Below are 12,628 nucleotides of genomic sequence, written 5' to 3'. Positions count from 1 at the left end.
CACCCATGATTTGAGAGGGGGTGTTAGCATAGTGCATTTCATGGGTTGTACAGGCATTTCAGACATCATTGGCCCAGCTTTTGGGTGCTTTTATTTTGTATGGGTGGTTTATTTACAGCCTGGCTGACCGGCTTTTATTGTGGCATTATGGCCAGCTGACCTATGTATGTTTTCCTCCTTAACAGCCTACTTATAGGCACCCTCTCCTTGTCATCATGATACCTGCACATGTATCCTGTTGGAGAGAGAGAGAGAGAGAGAGAGAGAGAGAGAGAGTCTGGGAGTACTTTGTTGGTTGCCCACAATCTGTGTGGTTGCACACACTCTTATGCTTTTGGTATATGGATTCTGTTTCTCAAGCTCATTATTTCTGAGTTCATGTGGTCTTGTTCTTTCATTCAGTTCTCTGTGGATACAATAGCTTCATTACTTTGCTTCCATTGCTCCAAATTTCTCTTACAAGGCGGAGTTGTCTGCAGGTTGAGAGGAGCTGTGGGCAGAGCTGTTGAAAGCTGGGCAATTGCTTTTCTATGTTGGGTGATGGTTGTCCTGGCCAGGGTGCAATTGTTTGTTGTTGGGCAATGTTGTTTTGAGGCCTTTTAAGTGGTCTTGGGGCTTTCTGCAAATTTGCTGAGTCTTGAGGTTTTTTTGAGGAATCTATCACGATGGATTTTGTCCAATCAAGTGTTCCTAGCATGATTTATGTGTTGGGATGATTGATCTCTTGTGCCTTTGTGGAATCTCAGCTGTTTTGGTCAAAATCTGGTGCTTTTGGTCTTTGGCTGGTGAGAGCAGCTGGAGATGTGCAAAAGCACTGGCCTAATTGCTGCTGACTTGTACAGACTACAAATAGCTTTTTCAACAAGAGATGGTCTCGGCTTGGGTGCTCCGTGTGGGACTATATCCCATCTCTGGTGACAGAGGAGATGAGGTGGTCACTCCTCACACCTTTCACTGGGGCAAAATTATTTCATAGGACAAAAACCAGCCAAGTTATCTTTCCTCTCACATCTCTTTGTTTAATTGATGCACAGGAATTCATTATGCAGATGTGTTTTTTTCTTTTGTGTTCAGAGCAAATACACATTTTTCACTTTTTAACAACCAGTATAATTATTTGCTGTTATTTATGGCTTTAACTGAATTAAAAACAAATGGATTGACTTTTTGCAGTGGCCGAAAGAAAGCATGTGTCCTCTACTGTGTTATACAAATAATCAACTCAGTAGCCAAGCAATCTGCAACATACTCAGCCTTGTGGATAACAAGTCTATCTCAAGGGCTTGCAACATCACTACTTGTGTCCTTTGAAGCGTGGATGGTAGCTGAACATGAGAAGGTATGGCTTTGCAACATTGGTACCGTTTGCTTCATATACAGTGAATTTGTATTGCTGTTACTGGAAATTGGTGGTTCACTCTACTTTACCATGCCTTTTAGTTGACTGGAAACATTGTGGCAGAAGCTTGTGTTCTTTTTTTTGTGTGGATGTAATATGTTGTCTGTTTGCATGTCTTTGTGAAGGTGCAAATATGTATCTCAGACATGGAGAAACAAAATTACGCACTATTGCACTTGCCTAGTTATCTATTCAGTTCATCAATCCTCTTATCTCCCATTTTCAGCATTTAGTTGTGATTACAGAGATCAATCGTGAGTGTTCTCTGTCTTATTTGAGTCTGATTTTCATCTTCTACTGGTCTCCGGATTTTCAAACTGTATATATTAAAGAGAGAGTTCTTATGCTCATCATAGTCCTGCAAGACTTCAACACCTTGGTTTTGAAAGGGATGCAGGAGACGCGGGAGAGAAGAGCACACACAATGTAGGTGTTGTCAACAATGTTATGATAGCCTTATTGCACTTTCATATATATATAAATAAAGAATATGGGCGGTCACTGTACACAGGCAGGCCCAAGGACGTTTTACCCCAACAATCTCCCACTAAAAGGCCAATGGGCTAGGGAGTGAAAACAAAAGAAAAGAAAAGAGACAGAGTGAGGAATCATGACATCTCACCCAACGCCCAATCGGAAAGCGAGCTGTGCAATAAGTGACGGGAACCTCCTCACAAGAAGAGTCAAGCATCCCTGAGTCCATGACATCCAGGAGATAAGTGATCCCATAGCTCTAGACAATAGAGCAATCAAAGTGGCGCATAGCATCAGCGCAACGCATAAAAGATAGCGGAGAGCATACAGACTCTTCAAGGTCAATCATCGAAAGAGGGCCAGCAACCCTGATACAAGTCAAACGGGGTCCCAAGACAGTATGCGGCCTTAGCAAAGCGGAAGACTGACATACGGCTGTAGAATCAGCCATAAAGCGCATTGAACGAGTATCAAGAGGCCTGAGAGGTGTCTGCGACTCATAAAAGACAACATGACGGCTGCGTAGAACTTGCTGGACATCTAAATCCCAAAACTTGTAAGTCGTAAAGTCACCATCTTCATAACCAAGGAGTATGTATCTGCGTGACATAGGCTCATGTGGTATACTGACAAATGTCTGGCAGCCAAGCATCCAAGTAGACTGCCGTCATAAGGGCCTCAGTCCAAATGTCTGACAAATGTCTGGCAGCCAAGTAGACTGCCGTCATAAGGGCCTCAGTCCAAAAGCTTTAGGACAACCTAGTTGTGGTAAGCATAGAAGCAACCTTTACCTGTAAAGTCAGGCACATGCCATGAGCAATCCCATAATACAGTGGGCATAAGAAATCAATGTCATATTGCTGACAAGAGATCCGTAAGCTGGGAGAGATAGCATGACTCTCATAATCCATCTACAAGCATCTAGGCCTGCTACCAGTAGAATCCATAAACCTGTCAAGCATAGTAACAGTATCCTCAATCCGTACCAAAGGGTAAAAGCCCAAACACGGTGGGTAGCATGATCCATGAAGGTCACAAAATACGATGCTCCACCAAGTGATTGAGAAGGCATAGGTCCATATACTGCAACATGGACTAAATCTAGAGGAGCATGCTTCACACGATCGCCATAAGCCAAAGAGGCTCTGTACGGACCATGAGTACAATGAGGGCAAGTAGCATGGGGAAGAGCAGCCAATAAGCCCATATCATATAAAGCATCCATCTCAGTGTGTCGTACATGGCCTAGGCGACAATGCCATAACAATGCATGTGGTATCTGTGTAATTGCTACCATAGAATCTCCCATATGAGAGACATGCACTACATAATCACTGCCATATCTAGCACCTCTGGCCAATACTAAGCAACCACGACGGATATTCCATGAAGTATTCCTAAGAGAGACATAATATCTTGCACCATGCAACTGACTGATAGAGATTAGGCTCTTACTGAGCGTAGATATATGCAAGACATCACGAAGCATAAGAGAAGACCCATTTGGTAAAGCCAAGTGTATATCCCTCGTACCAATAACATGACAATCCTGCTTAAGGCCCAAAGAAATACATCCGTCAACCTCCCTGTAAGAAGAGAACCAAGCTCTATGCAGAGTAACATGACAAGATGCCATACTGTCTAAAAGCCAATCAAAGGTATAGGCCGTATCACTGAGCAAGTAATCTGCAGGGTAACACGATGCCAGGAGTCTAGGCTCAGCTGTATCATCATGGGTAACTACATGCACCATACCACTATCAACAATGGTCTCATCTACTGTATCACTGGCTCTGCTCTCATGTCTAGTGCGGCACAATCTTTTCTACTCTCTAATCCACTTGAAGCATTTACGCTTCACATGCCCTGTTTTTCCACGATGAAAGCAAATAGAATCTATAAAACCTGTAGAAGAGGACAACTACTCTGTAATAGCATGAGTAGGGTTGTCCAATACATCCAAGGAGCTCAAAGAATAAGGGGAACTCTCATCAGAGAGAACAGGCTCATCAAGAGGACTGTCTACATGATTAGAAGAGCTGGAAGTCGTCGTAGCATACTGCAAAGGGAACTCATCCAAACTAGAAGGGGAGAACACAAAGGTATCAACCACGGATGCAAAAGCTCCCACACGGACAAGCCTAGCAGACAAAAGCATGACATATCCAATGACTGTAGCTTGTAGCCATAAAAGCATAAGCATGCCTTGGAGTCATAAATGCATAAGCATCCCCGAAACATAGGAGTATACATAACTTTGCAGTGTCTTATATCATGTACTGACATACATGTCTAGCCAAGAACGGCAAGTGGCAAGTAAACCTGCAAGAATCAAGCTCCAATAAAAGTCCAAATATTTGTGTAAAAGCATCCAGGTAAGAGGCTCTGTAAAATACATAGCAACAGACCATGTGTATACACGGGTGGCTATAAAGATCAACTGCTCCTTGACATACACGGGCAATAGTAGTTCAAATAGCATAGATGCCATACAACAAAGAAACAGGATGGCCATAATTGTAAATCCCAAGTACTATCCAAGTCCACTGATCAGTAAATATCCCACATATCAAATGCAAACGAGCAATCATAGCTCAATAGGCAACTGCCAAAGCAAGGGAGTAGTCACTACTCAATACTTGTAAGTGCATCCAAGTAATAGCCAAGATCCATTATCGGAGCATCAAATCCCATATAGCATCCAAGGTCATAACAGAAAAAGCCAAGTCAATGTCCAACTGCTCAAGGGAATACTCAAATGAAGGTCAAGACGAGCTCAAACAACTGCCATCACAGCCAAAGCACAAAGCATTCACAAAGACATTATAACCTGTACTGGGTAGCCTAGGCATAAACCATGTCCTGATAGTGAAATGCCTGCTGCAAGGAAGTGACAGTGAACCATAAAATCGAGCTCTAATCTCAGCTCAAAACAATTTCGGAGCATAGAAGAACCATATGACATCATCCAAATGCGTGAAAATATCAACCTAAGTAGCCGGGAGCACCCCGTACGCAATAGGCATAACCTGGCAAATCATTAAATAGCTTCAGCCCTGAAGTTTCCAGCAGTATATAACCTCTGTAAACTGAGCAAATCAGTGCTCAATCCAAGCTCAAATCTATAGGCAAACCATAGGCATACATTCCCATATATATAGGCACCAACCGAGCATAATCAGGCTTCAAATGTTAAGACCTGTAAGCATAAAATTGAAGTAACAGGTGGCTGCCCTGTTTTGGACAGATTTAGGACTATTCAAAACAGTCAATGGCTGAGCTAAATCAGCTTCAAATGCGTCTCACATAAGAGGCATAACATCCACAAGTGATCGAGTATCAATAGACATCAGTAGAAGCATCACATAAGCCATAGGCATACAAATACATGTTGACTCAGACGTGAAATCTGTTGCAGAATATTCTGTCATCAGAATTTGGCAAATCCGATATCACCATCATGTCCGGAGCGTCCAAAATCCCAACTTAGACTCTTACCTTGCCTGAATCAGGTTCCGAATGCGTGAGATATGACAAAAAGAGTGATTTTTGAGCCATTTTTACAAACAAGCGCAAATAAAATGTGAGCATGCTGTTGTACTTGAGGGGCCAAATCAGGGTGGATAGGGGATAAGCAAGAGCCCAATGAAGGCCTACAATAGGTTTACACAAGCCTAGGACAAGTCCAAGCAAGAGGTGAAGAGAACAAGCTTCAATGATGGAAGCTATGGCTTCCTCTTCATAAAACCCTGCTATTTATGTCAAAGAATGGCTGAGAACTAAGTGAGAAGCAAGCTCTCATACCTCGTGTAGATGCTGGGAAGAGCTCGTGAAGGAGTGGCTCTGATACTAGTTGAAAGGGATGCAGGAGACACGGGAGAGAAGAGCACACACAATGTAGGTGATGTCAACAATGTTATGACAGCCTTATTGCAATTATATATATATATATATATATATATATATATATATATATATATATATATATGAATAAAGAATATGGGCGGTCAGTGTACACGGGCAGGCCCAAGGGTCTTTTACCCCAACAGGTTTTGTCCTCATCATCCAAGCTTAACAACTTTACCTATTGCTCATCCTTGAATGCATGTTTAAGAAAGGATTTAAGGCTAGACAATGTGATGAAATCCATGGAGTTGGACTTGCTTAGGGTCATGAAGAGTGAGATAGCTTGGAATGAATCGAATGTCGCCAAGTAGCATAGGGCCTTCTCAATTCCTGGGTAGAGCCTTGGGATCAGAATTCAATAGTATAGCTATTATTCGTGTATTGGCTCTGGCTATGGTACCACAACTGTGGAGCTGAACTTGGTGCTTTTCAATGGTCAGTTCAGCATTAGGGCCATGGCAGCAACTTTGTAGTGGCTGATATTTTTTTCAATAAACAAGATTGGCTCAAAAAGAGTAAATATCCATACATCTACGGATCTCTGTTTTCAATGCTTTAGCATTTCTTACCCCATTTTGGGACATCCAAAGTCCAAAGGGTTTTCAAAATCTTTGGGACCTCTGAATGTGGGTGTTGAATGAAAGCTTCTTGTGAGTGCATTTTCGAAACAAAGTCTATCCAACAATTAGGCCCTATATACACTTAAAGACTTTGACAACTTTTAGTGTTTGTTCTAGAGAATCTAGCCCACACTTCCAGGCAGCAATCCTCTTTGTGTGCAAGTTTGCCCATGATATTGTTTATTGGCCACAAGCACCCAGTCAAGTCAAAATTCAAATAGGTGGATCTGTGCAATATATTTTTTCTAACGTGGGTCCAGCATAATCTCTTGGCAGGTGGCCACCTTTAGATGAATTCTTTGATCTCGATATGAGTTATTATCAAAGGAAAACAAATTTGAATCGAATAAATGAAAATGCAATTTCCTCCAAAGGACAGCTTGCTTGTGGATTTGCTGTGCAAGTAGAGACTCTAGAGCCCATGCAGGTGGCAATCCCATTTGAATTTCAAACATGTGATTTTTCTGATTACATGTCTTGTTCATTTGGCCAAGCCCCATTATTTTTTTGAAGTCCACATGAGTGTAGAGAGCGATGGTGTTTGCCATCCTCATATTTTACAAACATATATTAGGGAAAAATTTGTGAACCCTGCACTTGGTTTGTTTTTCAAAGTGGAATAATTTATAGACAAACAGGTGTAATATGTCTTATTCAAAATATCACTCCTGGAGAAGCAGATAACTGGCATTTATTACTTAGTGTTAACAACCTTTTGAAAATGTCATGGGCTCTTTGTGTTTTAGAGAGTACATGTGTTTTGAAGTAAAGAGACAGCCTAAGACTACACAAAAACTTCATTTGCTGACATTGAGGCAGTGATATGTTGCAATTGCAGTCAAGCTTTCGACAAGAATGGATCACCGATACATTTTGGTTGATGAGTTTTGGCGGATCTGTTGTTGCAATTGGCTGTGCTGGCCTTGCAAACTATTTATTGAATTCACAGTCAATGGGAATGTCTGCTCCATCTGTAGTAGCTGCAACAGCTGCAGGATTTTCAGCAGTTGGTGTGATTTTCATGTGGGAAGAAAACCTTTTGCCATCTCATGCTAAAGTGTTGGGTTCTGCTAGAAGCATTATACAAACCATCAGCGGTAAGATACTGTGCTCACTACTGCCAATTCCAAGAAGTGCATCTCTACTGCTAAGGGCAAGAATTTGTATATAGGACAATTGTAGTGAAACAATGATCATCTTGTGGGAACCTTGGGATGGTTTTGCTATGCACTTGAATCAAGGAAGCACTGATATAAGATGCTTGAATACCTCTCCAGGTCCTCTTGTTTTCAGAAATGAATGTTTGCTTTCCTAGTGTTTGCATCCAAATAGTTCACAAAATTTATTTAGTTTTTTTCCATTGTGCAGACCAAAAAATCATTACCCTCGGATGGATTCATGCATCATTTGACTTTGCAGTCATAGTGTTTTGGTTCCTATGGACTCCAACCTTGGTGGTAAGATCTTTTTCAAATAGCTTTGCTACATGTTGCGGTTTATGTGAACCTACAATCAAGTGCTGAAATACCTATTATAGGCAGATGGCCGTGAGCTGCATAGCGGTACGATCTATCCATGCTTAATGGCATCTCAGATGGTTGGCAGTGCTATTGCTGCCATGCTTCTCTTTAGCCCTTGGAATGTACGACCAGAAGATTTCCTTCGCTGGGTTTTTCTTTGTGCTGCCCTTGCATTGTTTATACCAGCATATGATTACCAGGTATGTTTTGTACTAGAAGTTTGGACACTTTTGTGTTGGACACTTTTGTGCATTTATTGCTTTCATTTTCACTCAGTTTGCAGATCATGTTATTGTCTTCCTTATTGGCCTACAGCAGATCAGATTACAGTTCTGCTTTGAAGATGTATATTTAAATGTGATCAATTGTTGACTTTTCCAATGTGTTTGCAGGAGATTGGTGTACTAGTATCTGCTTTTTGTGTTTTCCATGTTTGTTATGGAGTTTCTTGGCCACTTTTAGCACGTTTGAGAAGCATGTAAGTTTTGTACATTCTAAAGCATTTTCAAACAAAAAATGGATTTCTGGTGTCAATATCATGTACTGAGTAGCATCCTCTTAACCAGCAAGTGAAATCAGGAATGGCAAGATGGTATGATAGATGATCAAATGACATACTTTTGTCTGACAGATATGTCCCCTCTGATCAGCGAGCAGGAGTTATAAGTTTGTTCCGGGTCCCTGTTAATGCTGCTGCGGTGTTTATCCTTGTCAGTGTAAGAAAGCATTTATATTGAACCGTTTATATCTTGAACTCACAGATAGTTGTTCTCTTGTGATATTTCATGTTAGAGGTGCCATTCAATAATGGTTGTTTTTCTATAATTCCTGAATCTTTCATTATCTTTGTTTGTTTTGACAGGGCAGTAAAGACAGGCAACTTGAAAATAGTTCCATATTCGGCCTTTCAGTTGCAGGGCTGCTGTCTGGAATGTACTGCCTACATCTATTGAATCGTTGGCGGCAACTATCACATGGTAAATGTAGAGTTAGGTTGCAAGTGTGGATGGTGGCTTCCATGCAGTGTATGCTTAGCATAATTATGGGAATGGGAAAAATGGAAATGGGAGCTGAAACAGAAACAACAAAAAATTTGCAGTTTCAAGGAGTTCCTGGGAGAGTTCTGGGAAACAGGGGAATGAAAATGGAAACAAGAAAAAAACATGTGCTCTGTAACAGAACCATTGCTCTGTTGATTGGGGCGCCGTTTTGCATTTTTGGGTCTCCCTGCCTGTGATATCTCTCATTTTGACTCAGCTCCATCATGTTTCTCTGATTGTTAAGCCCAAACTCATTGGACATCTTTCTTCAAAATCCTCATGTTGTACTCGAGCATAGGCATCTTTTGTGCACAGCACCAACATATAGGCTGCTATGCACGTTTGCTACTTTTCTTACTGCTTTATTGCCAAAATAGCAGAACCAAAGATGTTCGTGGATGACCTATTGATAAGTTACTGGATTTCTCATGCATTGATTGAAACGTGTTGAAATTAGGTTGTGTCTGGTGCAGAGGAAAAACTTCAGTAAAGCATGGTATCTTAGAGAGTCTGAAGTAGCCTTCTTTGTTACCACAGTGCTAAATAAGACAGTTCTTTTAGTAGTGATTGCAGCTGTACTTGATGAGCCAGCTTGTAGATTAAGGGATTGCAGCTGGATTTGTTGAGTCAACTTGTAAGAAACAACAAAAGTAGCAAAAAATGGGAGAGGATAAAAGATCCAGATAAATTTGAATATCATGCTATGAGATACAATGAAGTGTTTGCTAGTGCTTAAATTTTGAATTTATTGTATCTATGTTTTCACACACAGCACATCTATTTTCAGAAACATATGAGATACAATGAAGTGTTTGCTAGTGCTTAAATTTTGAGTTTATTGTATCTATGTTTTCACACACAGCACATCTATTTCAGAAACATATGATTAAAATGTTTTTCTGCAGTTGCAGAGAAGTTCTCCACAGAGCGCCCCTAGAATGATTTGGGATTTTGTGCTGACTATGGATTTCGGATGAGTGATGGCCCTGATCCAGCTTCAAGTTCAAATTGAATGATGTTGCTGGTAGCCATGTCTAGCCTTACAAAAGAATCATTAGATGGAGAATGGGATATACCTGCAGTGGGCAAGCAAAAAAGGCTTTATGATATGAAGAATGAAGATTGCTTCTGCAGCAAAGGAAGGGTAAAAATGGAAATAGTTCTCATGAAAAGCTTGATTGCGTGGAAAAGATGATACAGATTTACTAGAGCTCCAAGATTGTTCAGCTGCTTGCCATTCACCTGCTTGCCAATGCTTGCACTGCTTGATACTCAAGTGCCAGTGCCAAATTTGTATAAGGTTCCTCATTTAATAATGCTTTGTTATGACTTCACGGAGCCTCTGGTTGGGCAAAGCCATATATTTTAAATTGTAAGGATGCAAACATCTATGGCATGATACTTGTACTTAGTTTCACATCAAAACAATCGCAATTTATCCTTATGATTATATGCTTGTCTAGCAGTGGAGCATAGGTGAAAAGAAATTAAAATGTTTTTATGCAGTTGCAGAGTTCTCCACAGAGCGCCCCTAGAATGATTTGGGATTTTGTGCTGACTATGATTTCGGATGAGTGATGGCTCTGATCCAGCTTCAAGTTTAAATTGAATGATGATGCTGGTAGCCATGTCTAGCCTTACAAAAGAATCATTAGATGGAGAATGGGATATACCTGCAATGGACAAGCAAAAAAGGCTTTATGATATGAAGAATTAAGATCGCTTCTGCAGCAAAGGAAGGGTAAAAATGGAAATAGTCCTCATGAAAAGCTTGATTGCATGGAAAAGATGATACAGATTTGCTAGAGCTCCAAGATTGTTCAGCTGCTTGCCATTCACCTGCTTCCCAACTCTTGCACTGCTTGATACTCGAAGTGCCAGTGCCGAATTTGTATAATGTTCCTCATTTAATAATGCTTTGTTATGACTTCACGGAGCCTCTGGTTGGGCAAAGCCATATATTTTAAATTGTAAGGATGCAAACATCTATGGCATGATACTTGTACTAACTTATTTTCACATCAAAACATTGACAATTTGTGCTTATGATTATATGCTTGTCTAGCAGTGGAGTATAGGTGAAAAGAAAATAAGACAAGTGCTACTGACATTTGTCAGGAATCCCACAAATTTGTATAGTTTGTCATGACTCAAAGAACATACAAGTGCAGAACTCCAGTAGGTGAATCACTGAGTTGATCAGTAAGTTGGGGGGATCATTTGGTTTGCAACCATGTTAGTCAGCTGCATGACCTCATGGGTTTGTAACTTTGTACAGTCGTGAAATATTCTGCACAGTGAATTGTGTGAACCCAGCCATGTCCTCTGATGATATCCTTCCACCAAGCACAAATTAGTATGGACTGGTTATGCACCCAGAATTTTACTGTCACATCCTCCAAAGAAGCTGGAAGGCCAGGCTTGGTAACTGATAAGTTTTTAAAAGGCTAGACAAAATGAGAATGACAGGGCTTCTGATGTGAAGGGGCCAGAAGAAGTTTGTCTTTGAAAGTAGAGAAGGGCAGGTTAGCAGAAATGCAAAGTCTAGTCAGGAAATGCTATGAGGTGTATGATACTTAACTCCTGGGTGAGACTCCAAACTCGACATCAAATGAATTTGGGTATGAGTTAGCAATCATGAACGAGTGTACTCAGACATGAGTGTTGGTTTATTAGAAAACCAAAAATGCTGATTCAATGAACAAATAAGTCTAATAGAAAGTTTTGTTACCTTATATGGCTTAAGTGGTATTGCAACAATGAATGTTTTTGGTTAGCTTTTCAAGCTTAATGTATGGTATTGCAATGATTATGCTTTTTAGTTCAACAATAAAAGTCGCAATTTCATCTTATATACTAACTTTTCCTTACATTTGATTAAGTATTTATATTAGAAGCATCCAAAATTAGCTAGGGAAACCTTTGGGGGTTACCCAAGGCTTGATACCGATATCTTCCAAAACAAATGCTACACTCAAACTATGGCATCTTGATTATGAGAAGTACAAATTCACCAACACACATGATATCTAGTCATAATTGTAGATGTTAGTTTTATGCATATCATTGGTTTAGGTACTCTTTCAATGGGCAGGTTATTGTGCATTTCATGGGCTTTTGTGGGCATGACATTTAGACTATTGGGTAGATATTCACATCAATTGACCTGATGCCCTTTGGTCTTGACTCCACAATAGGCTATATATTGCACTCCACTCTTGTAGCATCATCATAGCATCACTTGGCATCCTTGAGTGAGACTAGAGCTATAGTGACCAATTATCAAAGTGTACCTTGGTGGTATTATACTCATTCTCATGCTCTCATAATGAATTCCATTGCCTACTCATGAGTTCTCTCTTTGAGTCATTTCTCAAGCGTTATTCATTATGTTATGTGTCATATCTTGTGTTATTGCTTGTGCTTCCATTGTGCACTCTCACATGGTATCAAACATAGTTCTATTAGATCCCATTCCTTTCAATGTCTGTGTTGGCTATAGCAAGTCTCTAAATATTGTATTTTCACTAGTTTAGAGTTGATAGTTATTGCATTTCATCCTCTCCTCCCATTATCTAAGATGGATTGTATTACTTTGGAGGTGGCAAAGCATCCACTTAGCTTTCATTCTCAAACTAGCTACCAACGTTTGTATTTTGGAGTGGGCTT

General features: G+C 40.4%; 1 protein-coding gene across 2 annotated transcripts in view; it reads left to right on the top strand.

Annotated features, from left to right (window-relative positions):
• LOC148022750 (Major facilitator superfamily protein) overlaps window positions 1-10,978 on the top strand; it is a 43,454-nt gene extending 32,476 nt beyond the window's left edge. The window contains exons 2-10 of one of the 2 annotated variants that reach the window (XM_087695667.1): window positions 480-931; window positions 1,174-1,339; window positions 7,238-7,496; window positions 7,768-7,856; window positions 7,937-8,119; window positions 8,312-8,397; window positions 8,551-8,635; window positions 8,782-8,896; window positions 9,865-10,978. In XM_087695667.1, the coding sequence (XP_087551793.1) occupies window positions 927-931; window positions 1,174-1,339; window positions 7,238-7,496; window positions 7,768-7,856; window positions 7,937-8,119; window positions 8,312-8,397; window positions 8,551-8,635; window positions 8,782-8,896; window positions 9,865-9,896 (1,020 nt within the window). In that variant the 5' untranslated portion in view covers window positions 480-926 and the 3' untranslated portion in view covers window positions 9,897-10,978. The remainder of the gene's footprint in view (window positions 1-479; window positions 932-1,173; window positions 1,340-7,237; window positions 7,497-7,767; window positions 7,857-7,936; window positions 8,120-8,311; window positions 8,398-8,550; window positions 8,636-8,781; window positions 8,897-9,864) is intronic. The other variant, XM_087695666.1, reaches the window with a different exon arrangement.
• Window positions 10,979-12,628: the final 1,650 nt, after the last annotated feature.

Source organism: Lygodium microphyllum, chromosome 16, assembly GCF_053477565.2.
Source record: "Lygodium microphyllum isolate KBCC chromosome 16, Lygodium_microphyllum_v1.1.10, whole genome shotgun sequence".
NCBI lineage: Eukaryota > Viridiplantae > Streptophyta > Polypodiopsida > Schizaeales > Lygodiaceae > Lygodium > Lygodium microphyllum.
The sequence above is the reverse complement of the archived record's forward strand: the minus strand, read 5'-3'. Positions and strand labels throughout refer to the sequence as shown.